Raw genomic sequence first — 21320 nt, 5'->3', positions numbered from 1 at the left:
AGAATTGAATTTGACTCCTTTACTTGCTACTTTTAGACTTAAGGTAAGGACTTGGTGTAGGCTCTTTCTATCTGTAGTGAGTAGAGTGAATCTCTTGAAGATGGTAATGATGCCTCAGCTACTTTATGTACTCAACAATGCCCCTGTGTGGATTCCTTTGGATAGGTTTAGGAGGATACATTCTATGTTCAGGGACCTTATTTGGAAATGTGGTCGAGCAAGGATTAAACTGGAAACGTTGCAGTACCCCAAGACGGAAGGAAGTTTGGCAGTTCCGAATGCATGGATTTATTTTTTGGCATCTCAGTGTCAGCACTTTAAGGGCTGGATAGATTTTCAGTTGCCGGATATGACAGGTAGGATATTGCAGCACTGGTTGGGCAGTCGGGACCTTATGTGTATACTGGAGGGGCGGGCATGCATGTGGGGAGGGAGAAGGTCCTGCTTATTGAGCTTATGAAGAAGGTATGGGCGAAGGTGAAGCAGCTTAGGAGGTGTGGGAGGAGTTGGAGAGCTGTCCCCAATATGGAACAACAACTTATTGCCAGAGTTCACGTCTCTGTCAGGACTTCGGAACTGGGAATCTCATGAGGTAATGAGGATAGGTCAACTGCTGGAGGGTGATGTGTTCAAATCATTTCAGGGGCTGCAGCAAGAATTTAAGGTACCCAAGGTTTGGTTCTATCAGTATCTACATTTGAGGCACGCCTATGATGTCACAGTGAGGAAAGGATGTGTCATAGCCAAAATGGATGTGATACATAAACTTATTCTGCCGAAAGGGGGGAAAAGAGGATTGATATCGCAGGTGTATACTCTATTGCTGGACAAGTTCTTAGCTGGGTTCCCTCTGACGCGGATGATGAAATGGGAGGGCGATTTGGGGGCCATTTCTAAAGATCAGTGGGAGGATATATTGGAGGCAGTTCCCAAAGTGTCCTTAAGTGAGCAGGGTAAATTGTCACAACTCTTTATCATCCACAGAGTATACAAAACGCCGGTATTTTTACGGAAGATTGGTGTTAGGACTGATGACAAGTGTCCGAAGTGTTCAGAGGAGGGAGCGGACCTGTTGCATATGCTTTGGTCTTGTCCAGTGATAGGTAGATACTGGGATGAGGTGCTGACCCTGGTTAATAATAACTTGGCGTTGAGATTGCAAAAAGACCCCAAGATATGTGTGTTGGGCTATGTGTCAGAGATTGACGGGAGCGAGATGGTTAAGGTGGCGGTGGGAAGGCCGCTATATGTGGCCAGGAAATTGGTGGCGCAGCAGTGAATCCAGGGGAGTCCGCCAACAGTGGGTGAATTCGTACGGAAAGTGCATGACATGTTGACTATGGAAAGAAGTGTGTTTGTGAAGAGAGATTGTCCTCAGAAATTTGAGAAATTGTGGAATGAATGGTTATCGCATACCCATATTGTGATATAGGATAGGGCAGAGGTATTCATGCTCCTGTTCATAGGGGAAGGGGGGGGGAGGGGGAGAGGGGGGGGTTAGGCCTATGTTTTGTGTCTACAATTTGCAGCATTTGCTCTTGATTGCGTACATTGTATACTGCTAAGATCGATTTGTCATTTGATGTTGACAATGTACTGTCAGAAAAAGTTTATTATACCTGATCAATAAAAATGATTTGATTCAAAAGAAAATGAATGCGTCTGCACCCATTCCGCAAAGTTGCGGAACGGATGCGGACATGTGAATGGACCATAAGGCAACATACTTTTGAGAGGACGAATCGAGAGGCTTATAGAAGACCAGAACTGTATCTAGAGTACCCACCTTAAACTTCCCAAATCTCCTTGGTGTCTGTACAGAACGAGTTGTGATAATAAGCCATCTAGGAAGGGTAGATTTTAAAATAGCCCTTGGCAACCCTTGACATACTAGTATGTCATGGCCGCCGGTGCCTTGACAACCTCTGATGTACCAATACGTCAGGACGATCGGGCGGGCACCGGAGTGGTGCACGCTTATTCAATGCAGGAACCCAGCTGTGACTGACAGCCGAGACCCTGCTCTCTCCACCGGCATCGCTGTAAACAGCAGATTAACCCCTTGTATGCCATGGTCAAAGCTGACTGCGGCATACAGTGGGTTTTCAGCTCCCTCCCCGTCCCCATTAGATCCCCGTACTGCGGTGACGGGGACCCCATGGCTGGAAAGACAGCCCGATGCCTTCCATAAGCATCGGGGCTTGCCTCCCCAGGAGCCTATGAGATCCAGCCTTATTAGGCTGGATCTTCTAGGCAACTGTCAGCGTAATGCTGACAGTCAGATGTATTGTAATGCATTGTAGAGGGGATCAGACCCCCCAAAACTTGAAGTCCCACAGGGGGACAAAAATAAAAAAAGTAAAAAAGTGTTTTTCATAATAAAAACAAAAACAAAACGCCCCTTTCCCATAATAAACATATAAAGTTGCAAAAACATTAAAAAAATAAAAACAACAATAGACATTAGGTATCGCCGCGTCCATAACGACCGGCTCTATAAAAACATCACATCCATACAAATTCTAAAACAGTGCCAAAAAAGCAAATTGCGCAAAAAAGGATCCCCTACATAAGACAATCGCCTGAAAAAAATTTAAAATAAAATGGCTTTTGGAAATGGAGACAAAAAAACTTAAATTAGAGTTACTGGTAATTCTGTTTCCTTGAGTCCACCATGACGGACTTAACCAGTTTAACCACCTCAGCCCACCCCCCCCCCCCCCCCAGCTTAAACACCCTTAATGATCAGACCACTTTTTACAATTCTGCACTACACTACTTTCACTGTTTATTGCTCGGTCATGCAACTTACCACCCAAATGAATTTTACCTCCTTTTCTTCTCACTAATAGAGCTTTCATTTGGTGGTATTTCATTGCTGCTGACATTTTCACTTTTTTTGTTATTAATCGAAATTTAACGATTTTTTTGCAAAAAAATTTCATTTTTCACTTTCAGTTGTAAAATGTTTCAAATAAAACTACATTTCTATTTTATTTTTTTCTCTAAATTTATTGTTCTACATGTCTTTGATAAAAAAAAAATGGTTTGGGTAAAAGTTATAGCGTTTACAAACTATGGTACAAAAATGTGAATTTCCGCTTTTTGAAGCAGCTCTGACTTTCTGAGCACCTGTCATGTTTCCTGAGGTTCTACAATGCCCAGACAGTAGAAAATCCCCACAAATGACCCCATTTCGGAAAGTAGACACCCTAAGGTATTCGCTGATGGGCATAGTGAGTTCATAGAACTTTTTCTTTTTTGTCACAAGTTAGCGGAAAATGATGATTTTTTTTTTATTTTATTTTTCCTTATAAAGTCTCATTTTCCGCTAACTTGTGACAAAAAATAAAAAATTCTAGGAACTCGCCATGCCCCTCCCGGAATACCTTTGGTGTCTTCTTTCCAAAATGGGGTCACTTGTGGGGTAGTTATACTGCCCTGGCATTTTAGGGGCCCTAATGCGTGAGAAATAGTTTGAAATCAAAATGTCCTGTGAATGCCCTGTGAAATCCTAAAGGTGCTCTTTGGAATGTGGGCCCCTTTGCCCACCTAGGCTACAAAAAAGTGTCACACATGTGGTATCGCCGTACTCAGGAGAAGTTGGGCAATGTGTTTTGGGGTGTCTTTTTACATATACCCATGCTGGGTGAGAGAAATATCTTGGCAAAAGACAACTTTTTCAATTTTTTTATACAAAGTTGGCATTTGACCAAGATATTTATCTCACCCAGCATGGGTATATGTAAAAAGACACCCCAAAACACATTGCCCAACTTCTCCTGAGTACGGCGATACCACATGTGTGACACTTTTTTGTAGCCTAGATGCGCAAAGGGGCCCAAATTCCTTTTAGGAAGGCATTTTTAGACATTTGGATTCCAGACTTCTTCTCACGCTTTAGGGCCCCTAAAATGTCAGGGCAGTATAAATACCCCACATGTGACCCCATTTTGGAAAGAAGACACCCCAAGGTATTCCGTGAGGGGCATGGCGAGTTCATAGAAGTTGTTGTTTTTTTTTGGCACAAGTTAGCGGAAATTGATAATTTATTATTATTATTATTATTATTATTATTATTATTATTAATATAAATTTCTAATGTCTGAATGGAGCCTTACAGGGGGGTGATCAATGACAGGGGGTGATCAGGGAGTCTATATGGGGTGATCACCCCCCTGTAAGGCTCCATTCAGACGTCCGTATGTGTTTTGCGGATCCACGGATCCATGGATCGGATCCGCAAAACACATACGGACCTCTGAATGGAGCCAGCCTTACAAGGGGGTGATCAATGACAGGGGTGATCAGGGAGTCTATATGGGGTGATCAGGGGTTAATAAGTGTCGGGGGGGGTGTAGTGTAGTGGTGTTTGGTGCTACTTCTTACAGAGATGCCTGTGTCCTCTGGTGGTCGATCCAAGCAAAAGGGACCACCAGAGGACCAGGTATATTAGATGCTGTTATCAAAACAGCGTCTAATATACCTTTTAGGGGTTAAAAAAATTAATAAATCGCATCTACAGCCTGCCAGCGAACGATCGCCGCTGGCAGGCTGTAGATCCACTCGCTTACCTTCGGTTCCTGTGAACGCGCGCACCTGTGTGCGCACGTTCACAGGAAATCTCGCCTCTCGCGAGAGGACGCGCAGGCGCGTCCACCCAGAACAACAGGGCCGCCGCCAGGACGCAATCCTGCGTACGGCGGTCCTGAGGTGGTTAAAAGGCCACCACCCACTCTCACCCTCAGCAATTACAAATTACCAAGTGGGTGCAGCCCTAAAAAGTTGTTGTTTTTTGTTTTTTCCATTTCGTCCACCATGATGGCTTAACCATGAGAACTATCAGATTACTTAGTAGGGAGGGAGACTGCTTGCAGGACCTTCTGTCCAAAGGTCAAATCAGCAGAAGCAGACACATCAATACGATAATGTCTTATGAACGTACTTACATTAGATCAGGTGGCGGCCCTACAGATCTTGTCTAGGGAAACGCCCGCTCTTTCAGCCCATGAAGAAGCCATTGCTCTTGTGGAATGGGCTCTTATATTTGTGGGACTAGTAAGGCCTGACATTTGGTAATTGCATGATATAGTTGATGCTTTTCTACGCTTGTTTTGACCAGCAAACTGAATAAGGAGATTGTCATCCCTTTTAAATGTTTTTGTTGTCGCCAGGTATTGTATAATAGTCTCCCTGACATCTAAGAGTTGGAAGTGTTCCTCAGCTGAATTCTTTACATCTTCAGGAAAAGAAGAGAGGACGATTTCTTGGTCTCTATGAAAATCTGTTACTACTTTCGGAAGAAAACCCGGATCCAGTTTCAAAACTATCCTGTCCGGAAAGATAGAGAGATAGGGCTCTCAGAGAGAGCCTGAATCTCTCCCAGGCGTCCAGCTGATGTTATAGCTATTAAAAACACAGCTTTGAAAGTAAGATGTTTAATTGAAATGTCCTGTAAGGGAGTAAATGGAGATTTCATTAGACCCTTCAAGACCAGGTTTAAATCCCACTAGGGAATCCTTGGGGTTATAGATGGCCTTAATCTAGAAGCAGCTCTTACAAATCTTCTTATCCACCTATGCCTGGCTAGATCTGTATCATAGCATGCCCCCAAAGCGGATATCTGTACCTTTAGTGTACTGGGTCTGAGGCCCATATCCAGCCCCCTCTGGAGAAAATCTAAAATCTTCTCAATACTTGGGGTAGAATTTATTGGTGAATCTTGTGCCAGCCAACTGCAGTATTTTCTCCAGATTGAGATAGATTGCAGAAGTAACTCTTTTCCTGCTGGATTTAGGTTTATTAATAACCTTTTCTGAAAGATCTTTACTCTCTAAGATCTCGCGTTCAGGATCCATACTGATAATTTGAACAGGCTGGGATCTTGGTGAAGGATGGGACCCTGTGATAGAATGTCCTTCTGGAGAGGTATTTTCCATGGCTCTTCCAGAGCCAATTCCTTTAGGACGGGGAGCCAATTTCTCTTCGGCCAATAGGGAACCACCAGTATTACTGTTACTGGTCATTTTCTGCAGTACTCGAGTAATTAGGCCCCATGGAGGAAAAGCGTAAGCGAGGTTCCAGATCCACCTGACTGAAAAGGCGTCGACTGCCCATGGCTCTTCTCTGGGGTTTAGAGAACAAAAACACCCCAACTTTACATAGTTTTTTGACGCGCATAGGTCTATTTGAGGGACTCCCCATCTTTTGGAAATTCTCAGAAAAATTTCTTGTTTTAGGGACCACTCCCCTGGGTCTAAAGTTTTTCTGCTGAGGTAGTCGGCGTCTATGTTTTCTGAAACTTATAGATGGATCGCTGTGACTGACAGTACATTTCTTTCTGCCCAGAAGAATATTCTTTCCGCCAGACCCTTTAGGATTGGAGATCTTGTGCCCCCCTGGTGTTTTAGGTAGGCCACAGCCGTTACATTGTCGGAAAATATTTTTAGATTATTTCATTTGACCACCTGCCTTGGTAGTTTGAGGAGGCTACCTTTGGTCCCCATCCCATACCGCTTGCATCTATCATGATCTGGACTTCTGGATTCCTCAACCAGGTTATGCCCCTCGAGAATTCTTCTTCTCCGTCCACCAGTTTAAATCTGATTTTAGGCGAAGGGGGGTGGTTATCTTTTTCTCTAGGGAAGACTGTTTTCTGTCCCACTTGCCTAATATACAGGATTGAGTTATCCTGGTATGGGCCTGGCACCATGCCACTGCGGTGATGCACAAGGTCATCATTCCCAGAAGGCTCATGGCACTCCTGATCGAACACCGACTTTGGGATTGGAAACTCTTTATCTTTCCCTTGAAGGATACCAACTTTTCGTATGGTAGAGATGACATCTGGGTAATAGAATTTAGCATCTCCCCTAGGAATTTTATTTGAGTAGATGGTGCTAGACAAGACTTTTTCCGATTTATTAACCAGCCCAAATCTGTGAACTTGTCAATCAGGTAATCCGTTTGTCTGGATGTTTCTAGTTATGAGTTGCCTATAAGGAAGTCGTCTAGGTATGGAAAAATGTTTTATCCCTCTGTCCTGAGAGGGGAGATAATTTCCACCACCAATTTTGTGAACACCCTTGGGGCGGAAGATATCCCGAAGGGTAGAGCAGTGAACTGAAAATGATTTACCACACCGGCGTTGTCTATTAATGCAAATCTGAGGTATTTTTGAGAATTTTTGTGTATGGGGACGTGGTAATAAGCGTTCTTTAGATCTATGGACGCCATGAAGGCTCAGTTTTTGATTAAAGGGATAATGGAAGAGATAGACTCCATTTTAAATTTTCTGTAGGTAATGGCTTTAACCCTTTTAGTTTTATAATGGTACGGGAAGACCTTCTGGTTTTTGGACAAAAAAAAAAGGTTTGAATAATAACCTTTTCCCTTTTCTAGTTTAGGAACTTCTGTTACCACTTTTGAGTCTATTAAATCTAAGACTCTCTGCCAAATTTTTTCTAGCAAACTCTGGCTGTGGGAAGTTATCCAGAAATTCTTTGGAGGAGTTGAGAATTCTATCCTGTATCCGTTTTCTATGATGTCCAAGGCCCAGGGACTCCGGGTCATGGATTCCCACTGGGATAGAAAACTTCTCAACCTTCCCCCAACCTTGGCGTCATTGTTTATCGGATTGTTTATTTTGGGGATTGAGGAGGAAACCCCTGCCTTTCCCCCCTTTTTGATAGCTCCACCTCCCCGATTTTCCTTTGCCCCTGTAGGATCTAGACTGAGGGTTAAAGGCATGAAAGGGCTTCTTTTTACTCTCTTCAGGGAACCCTTTCTTTTTGTCAGCTGCTTTTTCGAGAATAGGGTTTAAGACCGGACCGAAAACGTACTCTCCAGAAAAAGCAATAGAACATGTAAAGCTAAGTTATGCTCTATCTCCCCCCCCCCCCCCCCCGATTTTCCTTTGCCCCTGTAGGATCTAGACTGAGGGTTAAAGGCATGAAAGGGCTTCTTTTTACTCTCTTCAGGGAACCCTTTCTTTTTGTCAGCTGCTTTTTCGAGAATAGGGTTTAAGACCGGACCGAAAACGTACTCTCCAGAAAAAGCAATAGAACATGTAAAGCTAAGTTATGCTCTATCTCCCCCCCCCCCCTCGACATCATCCACAATGCTCTTCACGCTGAATTAGAGAGAGACGCATCTTTTGCGGCAAACCTAACGGATTCAGCTGAGGCATTCGCCAAGAACTCTGTGGCTGACCTGAGAAGGGGAATAGAGCTTAGGATTTCCTCTCTAGGAGTCCTGTTTTTAATATGGTTTTCTAATTCGCTGATACAAAAGCCACTGATGTTGCCGCTATGTTCGTTTTTATTCCAAACATGGATGCTTCCCAGGATTTTTTCAGTAGAGAATCAGCCTTCCTTTCCATTGGATCCTGTAGTTGAGAGGAATCCTCAAAAGGAAGGGAGGTCATTTTGACAACTTTTGCTACCTGAACATCAATCTTTGGTGTTTCATTAAAGATCTTTACTTCAGCTTGATCAAACAACAGTCTGTTCCTAAACTCCCTAGAGACACCCAATCTCCTTTCTGGATCCGTCCACTCGTCCAGAATCATCTCTAATATTTTCATTTACTGAGAAGGCTTTGGATTTCTTTGTTCTCTAAACATATCATCCTGGACTGACCGGGTCTTTTGTATGTCCTCAATGCCCATGGTAGTTCTTAGGCCCCTTACAAACGGGCGAGATTTCCGCGCGGGTGCAATGCGTGAAGTGAACGCATTGCACCCGCACTGAATCCGGACCCATTCATTTCTATGGGGCTGTGCACATGAGCAGTGATTTTCACGCATCACTTGTGCGTTGCGTGAAAATCGCAGCATGCTCTATATTGTGCGTTTTCCACGCAACGCAGGCCCCATAGAAGTGAATGGGGCTGCGTGAAAATCGCAAGCATCCGCAAGCAAGTGCGGATGCGGTGCGATTTTCACACACGGTTGCTAGGAGACGATCGGGATGGAGACCCGATCATTATTATTTTCCCTTATAACATGGTTATAAGGGAAAATAATAGCATTCTGAATACAGAATGCATAGTACAATAGCGCTGGAGGGGTTAAAAAAAATAATAATAATAATTTAACTCACCTTAATCCACTTGCTCGCGCAGCCCGGCATCTCTTCTGTCTGTCTTTCTGTGCTGTGTGCAGGAAAAGGACCTGTGGTGATATCACTCCGGTCATCACATGATCCATCACCATGGTAAAAGATCATGTGATGGACCATGTGATGACCAGAGTGACGTCACCACAGGTCCTTTTCCTGCACACAGCACAGAAGACAGACAGAAGAGATGCTGGGCTGCGCGAGCAAGTGGATTAAGGTGAGTTTAAAAAAAAAATTTAACCCCCTCCAGCGCTATTGTACTATGCATTCTGTATTCAGAATGCTATTATTTTCCCTTATAACCATGTTATAAGGGAAAATAATACAATCTACAGAACACCGATCCCAAGCCCGAACTTTTGTGAAGAAGTTCAGGTTTGGGTACCAAACATGTCGCTTTTTCTCATGCGCGTGCAAAACGCATTACAATGTTTTGCACTCGCGCGGGAAAAATCACGCATGTTCCCGCAACGCACCCGCACCTTTTCCCGCAACGTCCGTGTGAAAGAGGCCTTACAGCTCCCAATAATTCCTCCATGTCCTCAGAAGAGAAAAAATATTTTTTACTATCTTCCGCAATTTCTCCCTCTGATAGAACATCAAAATCAATGTTCTGTCTAGAGGTGGAAGCCTCCTCGTCCATGTCCTCTGCGTCAGAGGAGGATGGAACGGACATCTTAGACCTTTTCGCAGGTGGAGCAGGAGGAACAGATTTGAGGGAGGCCAGGGAGGATTTTATCTCGTTCTGGATCATAGATTTAACTTCCATATGGATCGATGGTTGCTCTTCTTTTACAAGCTCATTAATGCAAGATTGAAACGGCTTCTTTTTTATGATTTTCAGGAAGTCTCTTGGTACAAGTTGCATATCTAGAGACTTTGGATTTAATTCTGGGCTCTTTCACTCCCTATAAGAGAGAAGCAACCAGGTATCAGGAGACCATACACGTTAACCCCTTAAGGACTCAGCCCTATTTCACCTTAAGGACTTGGCCATTTTTCTGCAAATCTGACCAGTGTCACTTTAAGTGCTGATAACTTTAAAACGCTTTGACTTACCCAGGCCGTTCTGAGATTGTTTTTTCGTCACATATTGTACTTCATGACACTGCTAAAATTGGGTCAAAAAAGTAAATTTTTTTGCATAAAAAAAATACCATATTTACCAAAAATCAGGAAAAATTAGCAAATTTCAAAGTTTCAGTTTCTCTACTTCTGTAATACATATTAATACCCCCAAAAATTGTGATGACTTTACATTCCTCATATGTCTACTTCATGTTTGTAGCATTTTAGTAATGATATTTTATTTTTTGGGGATGTTACAAGGCTTAGAAGTTTAGAAGCAAATTTTTCAATTTTTCAGAAATCTTCAAAATCCCACTTTTTATGGACCAGTTCAGGCTTGAAGTCACTTTGTGAGGCTTACATAATAGAAACCACCCAAAAATGACCCAATTCTAGAAACTAGACCCCTCAAGGTTTTCAAAACTGTTTTAACAAACTTTGTTAACCCTTTAGGTCTTCCACAAGACTTCATGGCAAATGGACATAAATTTTATGAATTTTGATTTTTTGAATTTTTTTCCAATATAATAAATTTTTTCCTGGAAAAAAAAACAAGGGTTAACTGCCAAACAAAACTCAAAATGGGTTGCCCTGATTCTGTAGTTTGCAGAAACCCCCCATAGAAGGAGGGGAACTCCATATGGGTTTTGCAAGGCAGATTTTGCAGGACTGGTTTTGTTTATACCATGTCCCATTTGCACCCCTAGAATAGAAATTTCAAAAAAGTGACTCCATCTAAGAAAGTACACCCCTCAAGGTATTCAAAACTGGGTTTACAAACTTTGTTAACCCTTTAGGTGTTCCACAAGAGTTAATGGCAGATGGAGAAACAATTTTGAAATTTTTATTTTTTGGAAATTTTCCATTTTAACCCTTACTTTATTACTGGAGAAAATGGGTTAACAGCCAAACAAAACTCAAAATGGGTTGCCCTGATTCTGTAGTTTGCAGAAACACCCCATATGTGGTCGTAAACTACTATTTGGCTAAACGGCAGGACATAGAAGAAGGGGAACGTCATATGGTTTTTGGAAGGCAGATTTTGCTGGACTGGTTTATTTACACCATGTACTCGTACCCTTTCAAGCCCCCTGATGCACCCCTAGAGTAGAAACTCCATAAAAGTAACCCCATCTAGGAGACTACGGGATAAGGTGGTTGTTGTTTTGGGACTATTTTAGGGGTAAATATTATTTTCGGTTGCTCTATATTACTCTTATTGAGGCAAGGTAACAAAAAATTTAAATTCAAAAATTGTTTCTCCTGCACTAAAACTAATATTTTTTGGGGAAAAAAAAATTGTTTCCGTGTCTCCAAAGTCTGAGAGCCATAGTTTTTTATGTTCTCTAGTGGACTGTTGGGGATTATAAAAATTTAGTACTCCATGGAAGTGTGATACTCCCTGAAGCAATCGATAACGCAGAGGCCCGGATGATCGGGGCACGTGTCACACTGAGTGGTGGTGTCCTTCCGTATCCCCCTCCTGCGACACACTCTGCACTTTTTTGGGGTTCGTCCCTTTTTTCCAGTATGGGGAACCACACCTGGAAAGTGTTGGCCAGGGACGATCCGGGCGCCTCCAGTTCCCGAGGTACTCCGGCCTGCTCTTTCCCGGTCCGAAAAGATCAGGGCCTTGAGGACTGCCTCATAGAATTGAAGGAATGTCCCTGTGCTGCCAGCGCTTCGGGATAGTACAAAAGAGTTGTACATGGCAACCTGTACCAAGTAGACCGCAACTTTTTTGTACCATGCCCGGGTTTTGCGCATGGCGTTATATGGCTTGAGGACTTGATCAGAGAGATCAACTCCTCCCATATACCGATTGTAGTCGACGATACAATCGGTCTTGAGGACCGTTGCCGCAGTACCTCGCACAGGGACAGGGGTGGTGCTGTTACCGTGGATTGTGGACAGCATAAGGACATCCCTCTTGTCCTTATACCTGACCAGCAACAAGTTTCCACTGGTAAGGGCACGGGTCTCACCCCTGGGGATAGGTACCTGGAGGGGGTAGGCAGGGAGGGCGCGTTGATTTTTCCACACGGTCCCACAAGCGAACGTGGATCTGGCGGCAAGGGACCTGAACAAGGGAATGCTGGTATAAAAGTTATCCACGTACAAGTGGTAACCGTTATCCAGCAGTGGGTACATAAGGTCCCACACGAGTTTCCAGGTAACACCCAGAGTGGGGGGACATTCTGGGGGTTGAATCCGGGAATCTCGGCCCTCGTACACACAAAATTTGTAAGTGTACCCTGAGGTACTCTCACAAATTTTGTATAGCTTCACGCCATACCTCGCCCGCTTTGTGGGAATATATTGGCGGAAACTGAGTCTCCCCTTGTACGCAACGAGAGACTCATCAACCGCGACCTCCCTTACAGGTACGTAGGCCTCCATGAATTTGGCCCCAAAGTGATCGATGACCGGCCGTATCTTATACAGCCGGTCATAGGCAGGATCACCTCGGGGGGGGGGGGGAGGGACATGCTGCATTATCGGAATAATGCAGACATTTCCGGATGGCCTCAAACCGGGGACGTGTCATGACCATACTGTACAGTGGGGTCTGGTATAGGACGTCCCCACTCCAGTATTGCCTGACACTGGGTTTTTGGACTAGACCGATATGCAGCACGAGGCCCCAAAATGTCCTCATCTCGGCTGCACTAACCGGCGTCCAGCCACCGGGTCTAGCCAAAAATGAGCCCGGGTTTTGAGCGACGAACTGTTGGGCGTACAGAATCGTCTGCTCCACCATCAGATTCACCAGTGGGTTACTGAAAAAAAAAAACTAAAAAAGTCAATTTCAGTAAACCCCACTGTGGGAATCTGGATTCCAGGATTGCCAGCAAAATCCGGAATCTCGGGCTCAAAGTCCACTGGGGGACACCAACTAAGTTCATCGGCAGGGGGCTCCGGTGGGCTTATTTGGTGGGCCGGGAAACCAGGACGAACCCCGGGCGATGCGCTAACAGTGGACGGACGCTAAAGAGTGCCGGCCAGTCAGCGCACGCAGAAAAAAAAAAGTGGTGGTAAGGGGGCAAGTGGCAGGGGGGATCTGGGGTCTGAAAGATGGAACACAGAAAGTTTTAGATAAAAGTTCATTTTTTTTTTTTTTTCCTAAACTAACTTTTCCCTTCTTTCCCTGCCTAACGGTGCCTCTCCCTCACTGACCCTAACCTACCTGTATGGCGATGGGTGCAGGAGGGTGATGGATGGCGATTAGGGGGGAGCAGGAGCTGGTGCTGGACGGTGCTGCCGGGTGCTCGTGCAGAACAGGAAGAGGAGGGGAGAGAGGCGCGCAGGAAGTTTGAATCTCGCGCCTCTCTCCCCTGCACCCCTGGACAGCGGCGTTCAGCACCAGGGCCAGCACCGCCTCTACAAATCTTCGGACTGCGATCGGTGGCGTAATTATACACCACCAATCGCAGTCTTTTTCCGGTTCATCTGGTCACCGGAGACCCAAATGGACCGGAAACGCAGAAAACCGCAGGTCTGAATTCACCTGCGGTTTTCTGCGATCGCCAATACGGGGGGGTCAAATGACCCCCCTGCGTTGTTACAGGATGCCGGCTGAATGATTTGAGCCGGCATCCCGTTCCGATTAACCCCCGCGGCGCCGGAATCCCGATTTAAAGTTAGGATGTACCGGTACGCCCTGCGTCCTTAAGGGGTTAAGCATGTCAGAGTGATACACATTCTCCCCAGAGGGGAACTCACGGTTGAACTAGCCGAGGCAAGGGGAGGGAAGGGGGGGGGGGACACCACACTGGAAGCAGTGGTGTCTTGTTTGAATCTGCCGCTTTTACAGCAGGCAGATTCTGGCATCATCAGCGCGCGCACGTGGCATCATCAGCGCTCTGCCCCCACCCCCCTGCAGGCCGAGAACAGAGCACAGCGCTGCGGCTTCGCGCCGAGGGCGGCGTGCAGCGTGTTCTGTAGTGCGCAATCAGCTTCCACAGAGAAAAGGAAGGAGGACCATGCGCATGTGGAGAGATAAAAGGCCCCCGCTATACAGGAACGAGATCTACTCCAGAATGTCCTCCTCTGCCCAGCTTTCGAATAAACCGCAGGAGGGCAGGGAAAAGGGGAAAAATCCCCACACAGGTATTTAAAATTTAAAAAATCTTCACCTCCCACAGGAGGTCTCTCTGTGAGGTGCCCCCAAGGGACAGAAAACACTGAGGGTGAGAGTGGGTGGTGGCCTTTTAAACTCTGTTCCTGCCCCTACAGAGGTCAAGGGGTCAATCTCATGGCTAAAGTATAACTGTCGTATTTTTTTTTTGGGGGGGGGGGGGGGGGGGGAGTATTGGATTATGGTGATTAATATCTCCTTGGTGGCCCTATTTCAACTTTTCACTGTGTATTCAATTACCCCTTAATTCCACATTTTTGTTCCCTATACTGCCTACTTTTACCTGTGCTTAAAATAGGGTTGCTAGGCATGGTCCGTCTATCTGTTTACTTACAGGGACTGTAAGTAAATGATTAAAGCCAGGTCCTCCCCAGCAGCTGATAACAGTGCCTGGGCTGTGTGCACTTCTCCCTGTCCCTGCGCTTGGCAGACGCTCCCTCACTCAGCAGAGCTGGAGAATGCAGAGTTGAACCAGCGCACAACAGGGAAGGGAGATCTGCCATCTGCTCAGTGTATAAATGAAAGTAACATGTGGTAAGAGGACCCCTTTGTGCTGCAGGAGATTAACCCTTTAGGGGGGAGGGCTCTGGTTACTGACACTTTTGGGGGGTTAGTGTTACTGGCTAGTGAGGCGGGATTAGCCTCAGGGTGAGGGCAGTGGTGGCCATCTTAACTGAATAGTGAAATTGCAGTTTTATGCAGACTGGTTGCTAAGGGCTGAATCTTATTAAATATGGGGTAAGTCAGTCTAATAGTAACTGATTCTGGAATATCATGTTATTAGTAACTACATATATGAAAATTGAAATTAGGTTCTAAATGTGACAGTTATCCTTTAAGCCGTCATAGTGGACAAAATGGAAAACATGCTATTTTTTTTTTTTAGATTTTTTTTTAAATGCTTTTATTGTGCAAAATTTTAATAAATGTAAAAAAAATGACATATTAGGTATCGTGGCATCCACAACGACCTGCTCTATAAAAATATCACATGATTTATCTCTTATTTTAATAAAAGACCAATTAAAAAAAATTGCCCCGAAAGGTGTACATAGCCTTTAAAATAGCCATATTTTGGTTGCATTACCTCCTCTAAAAAAATAATAATAATTGTACATATCCTAAAATGGTATCCAGAGATCACCTGTACAAGTATCATAGACACCTGTTCATGCCATTTTACTCCCTATAAAAGTCTGATGTGTAATAATAAATGTTAGATTTTTCCCTGCCATTCAACAGCCCAGGGAGAGCGGTGAATGGCACAGGCAGCGCAGCAATGCTGCTGGTGCCTGAAAAAAAAAGAATAACAAAGCTCCGTACAGCAAGGGGCTTTGTAATCAGTCGGTCATTAAATCTAACCTAATACAAGTTGGTGAGGCCAACATAGAGTCAGTTTGGGTTACGTTGCAGTTTGCTAACCATGCAGTAACTCGTGTAGGTGTGATATATAGACCACCTGGTCAAGTTAAAGAACTAGATGATCTACTAGTTGAAGAAATAGCTAAAATGACAATGAAAGGAGAAGTTATCATTATGGGAGATTTCAATCTTCCAGATATAAACTGGAAAACCAAAATAGCAAGTTCTACCAGGAGTACAGATATTCTAAATTCCCTACTGGGGTTATCTCTACAACAAGTGGTTGAGGAGCCAACCCGGAGGGAGGCCATTTTGGATTTGGTATTCACAAACGGGGATTCGGTATATGATGTCATTGTAGGCGAAACCTTGGGATCTAGTGATCACCAGTCAGTGTGGTTTAATATAAGAACTGTGAAAGAGTCCCACCACACAAAAACAAAAGTTTTAGATTTTAGAAAAACAGACTTTTCAAAAATGAAATTAGTCATAAATGAGTCCTTATCAGACTGGAACGGATTACATGGAGTCCAGGAGAAATGGGACTACTTAAAAGGTGCATTATTGAAGGCAACAGAAAATTGCATTAGACTTGTCAGTAAAAGCAAAAAAAGGAGGAGACCACTGTGGTACTCAGCAGAAGTGGCCCAAATCATTAAAAATAAAAAGCTAGCATTTTGTAATTATAAAAAAACCCAGAGCAATGAAGATAAGGAAATCTACAAGATTAGGCAGAAAGAGGCCAAGCAAGTTATAAGAACTTCTAAAGCGCAGGCAGAAGAAAAACTAGCTCAGTCTATGAAAAAAGGGGATAAGACATTCTTCAGATATATAAATGAAAAAAGGAAATTAAAACAAGGAATAACTAAATTAAAAACAAAGGACGGAAGGTATGTAGAAGAGAATAAAGGGCTAGCCGACTGCCTTAATGAATACTTCTGTTCAGTTTTTACAAAAGAAAAAAAAGGAGAAGGACCTCCACTAGAAAGAATGACTAATAAATCGTTTGATGCATGTATCTTTACAGAGGAAGATGTTCTAAGTTTGCTGTCTAACGTGAAGACAAATAAGTCACAGGGGCCTGATGAGATACACCCAAAATTATTAAAAGAGCTTAGTGGTGAGCTGGCAAAACCGTTAACAGATTTATTTAACCAATCATTAGTAACAGGAGTCGTCCCGGAAGATTGGAAATTGGCAAATGTCGTGCCCATTCACAAGAAAGGTAGTAGGGAGGAATCGAGCAACTATAGACCAGTGAGTCTGACATCAATAGTAGGCAAATTAATGGAAACCCTATTAAAGGATAGGATTGTGGAACATCTAAAATCGCATGGATTGCAAGATGAAAAACAACATGGGTTTACTCCAGGGAGATCATGTCAAACAAATCTTATAGATTTTTTTGACTGGGTGAATAAAATAATAGACGGTGGAGGTGCAGTAGACATCGCATATCTAGATTTTAGTAAGGCTTTTGACACTGTCCCACATAGAAGACTTATCAATAAACTGCAGTCATTGAGCATGGACTCCCATATTGTTGAGTGGATTAGGCAGTGGCTGAGTGACAGACAACAGAGGGTTGTAGTCAATGGAGAACATTCAAAACAAGGTCATGTTACCAGTGGGGTTCCACAGGGATCTGTACTGGGACCGATTTTGTTTAATATCTTCATAAGTGATATTGCAAAAGGCCTCGCTGGTAAGGTTTGTCTTTTTGCTGATGACACAAAGATATGTAACAGGGTTGATGTTCCTGGAGGGAAACGCCAAATGGAAAAGGATTTAGGAAAACTAGAAGAATGGTCAGAACTCTGGCAACTGAAATTTAATGTGGATAAGTGCAAGATAATGCACCTGGGGCGTAAAAACCCAAGGGCAGAATATAGAATATTTTACACAGTCCTGACCTCAGTATCTGAGGAAAGGGATTTAGGAGTAATTATTTCAGAAGACTTAAAGGTGGGAAGACAATGTAATAGAGCAGCACGAAATGCCAGCAGAATGCTTGGATGTATAGGGAGAGGTATAAGCAGTAGAAAGAGTGAAGTGCTTATGCCGCTGTACAGAACACTGGTGAGACCTCACTTGGAGTATTGTGCGCAGTACTGGAGGCCATATCTCCAGAAGGATATAGATACTCTAGAGAGAGTTCAGAGAAGAGCTACTAAACTAGTACATGGATTGCAGGATAAAACTTACCAGGAAAGGTTAAAGGACCTTAATATGTATAGCTTGGAAGAAAGAAGAGACAGAGGGGATATGATAGAAACTTTTAAATACATAAAGGGAATCAACTCGGTAAAGGAGGAGAGCATATTTAAAAGAAGAAAAACTACCACAAGAGGACACAGTTTTAAATTAGAGGGGCAAAGGTTTAAAAGTAATATAAGGAAGTATTACTTTACTGAGAGAGTAGTGGATGCATGGAATAGCCTTCCTGCAGAAGTGGTAGCTGCAAATACAGTGAAGGGGTTTAAGCATGCATGGGATAGGCATAAGGCCATCCTTCATATAAGATAGGGCCGGGGGCTATCCATAGTATTCAGTATATTGGGCAGACTAGATGGGCCAAATGGTTCTTATCTGCCGACACATTCTATGTTTCTATGGATGTGCTGCCGGAGCAATACCGTGTCCTGCAGCTAGCAGGAGTAATAGCTGTAAGGAGGAGGAGGGGCTAGCTCCCAGGCTGTTGCTGTATCAGGAGAGTAGGGGGGAGCGGTGCGCCAGCAAACATGGCAGCAGTGGAGCTGAAGATTTCAGAGTAGATGATAACTACAGCCCCTGATATCCAATTTGACATGCACTACAAGATGACAGAACAGTGTGTGATGTTATAGCCAAGTGATAAAGTACATCGAAGATACACTGTAGTGGACTGTACTGTATCAATAGGCTATAACAGCCTGCTGTGCATTCATGCCAGACCCCTCCCTGGGGCTGGGGAGTGGGGATCAATGTTATTTGCATAAGACTGTATGTTGGAGGGGTTGTTTACATGGGACTGTATGGAGGTGAGAGATGTTATTTAGACTAGTAATGTTACCCCTGAAAAATTACCAATCTCTTAGGGGACATTCACATCATCGCTATTTATTTCTGTTGTTCTGCTCCTTTAGATGAGCAGAACAACAAAAGTAACGCAAGTTCTGGATCAGGCACATAATTGACAGGAACGGAGCTGAGCAGACTCCAATGAGTATGATGGAGTCTGTTCAGTATCTCTTTGGTATCCTGTCTTTTTACCATACAAAAAAGTCCTGCATGCACAGCTTTTTGTCTGGTCTTTTCATAGAATCTGCAACAGAACAAAGCCTCCAACACAGATGTTAAAGAGGACCTTTCACCATAATAAAACCTCTAAACTAACTATACAGACGTGTAGAGCGGTGCCCAGGGATCTCTGCACTTACTGTTATACCTGGGGGCGCCGCTCCGTTCTCCGGTTATAGCCTCCGGTATCTTCATAGTTAGGCTCCACCCAGGGGAACCTGCCGGCGTCTCCTTCTCCTATGCTGTAGCGCTGGCCAATCGCAGCGCTCAGCTCATAGCCTGAGAGAAAAAAAAAAAAACTCAGGCTATGAGCTGAGCGCTGCGATTGGCCAGCGCTACAGCATAGGAGAAGGCGTCAGGTTCCCCTGGGTGGAGCCTAACTATGAACATACCAGAGGCTATACCGGGCGAACGGAGCGCCGCCCGGGGATAATAGTAAGTGCAGGGAGATCCTACACGTCTGTATAGTCAGTTTAGAGGTTTTATCATGGCGAAAGGTCCTCTTTAACAAGCCCTTAACCCTTAGAGGGCCAGGCGATTTTCCATTTTAGTTTTTCATTCCCTGCCTTCTCATAACGTTTATTTTTTTTCCATTTACATAGCCTTATGAGGGTATTATTTTTTTGAATTGTACAAGTTGTACTTTCTAATCGCATAATTTACAGTTGCATACAATATACAAGTTCTAAATGGGGTGGAACTGGAAAAAAAACGCAACTCTACCATTTTTTTTTAGGGGGTTTTACAGCGTTCACTATGTGGTAAAATTGACCTGTTACCTTCATTCTCCAGGTCAGTACGATTACAACGATACCACATTGCTTTTTAATAAAATAAAAAACTTGAAAAAAAATATTTTTTTTAATCTCCTTTTTCTGACCTCTATAACATTTTTGTTATGTATACCGAGCTGTGTGAACGGACAGGAAGAGAGAAGGGAGACTGCACATGCGCACTGTCTCCTCATACAGCTGATCGGCAGGGGTGCTGGGACTCCGGCCGATCTGACATTGATTACCTATCCTCAGGATAGGTAATCAAAATTAAAAGCCCGGACAACCCGTTTAAACCTTATTCTCATGATAGGTCATCAGTATCTGATCTGTGGGGGTCCAAGACCCATAACCTCCACCGATCAGCTGTTTGAAAAGGCACCGGAACTCCTGTGTGCGCCCTGGCCGTCTCAAAGCTTTCCCTAGGCCAGTAACGACACATGGCCTAGGCACAGCTCAGCCCCACAGAAGTAAATGGGGCTGAGCTGCGATACCAAGCACAGCCGCTATACAACGTACAGCACTGTGCTTGGTAAGCACAAAGGCCGCGGCTTCTGCCTTCTCAAGCAGCTGATCAGTGGGGGTCCTGGGTGCTGGACCACCACCAATCAGATACTGACGAGTTATCCAGAAGACAGGTCAGTAAGGGTACCGCTACATAATGTAACAATAATCAATGGTGTCACACTGTGACATACCACAACACGACAGTCACACAAAAATCCAATTTGGATGGATTTTTGTGCGACTGTCACAGCATGTCGCAGTGCAACACTATATATTTTTTTTTTTATAATTTTTATTTGAAACATATAAAACAATTACATGATTAAGCAAAACATAAATTGACTATCATTGCGACAAATGTCCTTGTGTAGCTAAACCCTCAGGGGTGTACTTGGTCGTACAGCTGTGGTGGCCAGGATTGCAGGGGCATCGCAGTGTTGTGGTGATCCCTTTGAAATGAACGGCAGCACAACTGGCATGTGTGCCACAACTGCAACCACTGGAGAAAAAAAAAGTCCAGTGATGCCCCGGCAATCCTAGTCGCTAGAGCTGCCCTGCAACCAAGTAGCCATACCCTAGCTGCAATGAGAAGTAAGAAATGGGAACATCCCCCTGGAGCAACAGCCGTACAAAACCAGTGCACATGGTTACCTGGCATAGTCACTGACACACTGTGATGCTACAGGGAACTAAAGAAAGAATGCCGCTCACCTCCACAGAGTTACTGCACATAATGAATGGAAACAGGGAGTCTCCAGCGTCGCTATTTAGGTAGTTGCTAGAATGGAGTTGTTAGAAGGAGGATTGTGAGGTCACTGGTCACATGCTTTTTCATTGTCACGTGACCAAACACGGACTGCAGGAGCCTGTGGAAGGAGGAGGGGCTGTGTGCCTGCAAGCAGCCCTGTGAGGGAGGGGTGTGGTGCGGTCCTGGACTACACAGAGCTTCATGGGGAGCTGAGTGCAGTTCTGGGGATGGAAGGAGAGCATGTGGAGCACTTAGGGGCAGTGGGCTTCATGGATTGCAGGCCTATCTGGGTGGTGGAGTGGAATTTGGTGCGATTACAGGCGTTT

At 44.3% G+C, this 21320-nt stretch overlaps 1 protein-coding gene across 1 annotated transcript in view; it reads right to left on the bottom strand.

Annotated features, from left to right (window-relative positions):
- FBXL18 (F-box and leucine rich repeat protein 18) overlaps window positions 1-21046 on the bottom strand; it is a 426048-nt gene extending 405002 nt beyond the window's left edge. Inside the window, exon 1 of the mRNA XM_040440570.1 lies at window positions 20958-21046. Within this exon, the coding sequence (XP_040296504.1) occupies window positions 20958-20978 (21 nt within the window). The 5' untranslated portion in view covers window positions 20979-21046. The remainder of the gene's footprint in view (window positions 1-20957) is intronic.
- Window positions 21047-21320: the final 274 nt, after the last annotated feature.

The sequence above is a fragment of the Bufo bufo genome, chromosome 7, assembly GCF_905171765.1.
Source record: "Bufo bufo chromosome 7, aBufBuf1.1, whole genome shotgun sequence".
In the NCBI taxonomy this organism is placed as follows: Eukaryota; Metazoa; Chordata; class Amphibia; order Anura; family Bufonidae; genus Bufo; species Bufo bufo.
This window is presented reverse-complemented; position numbering and strand designations above follow the sequence as displayed.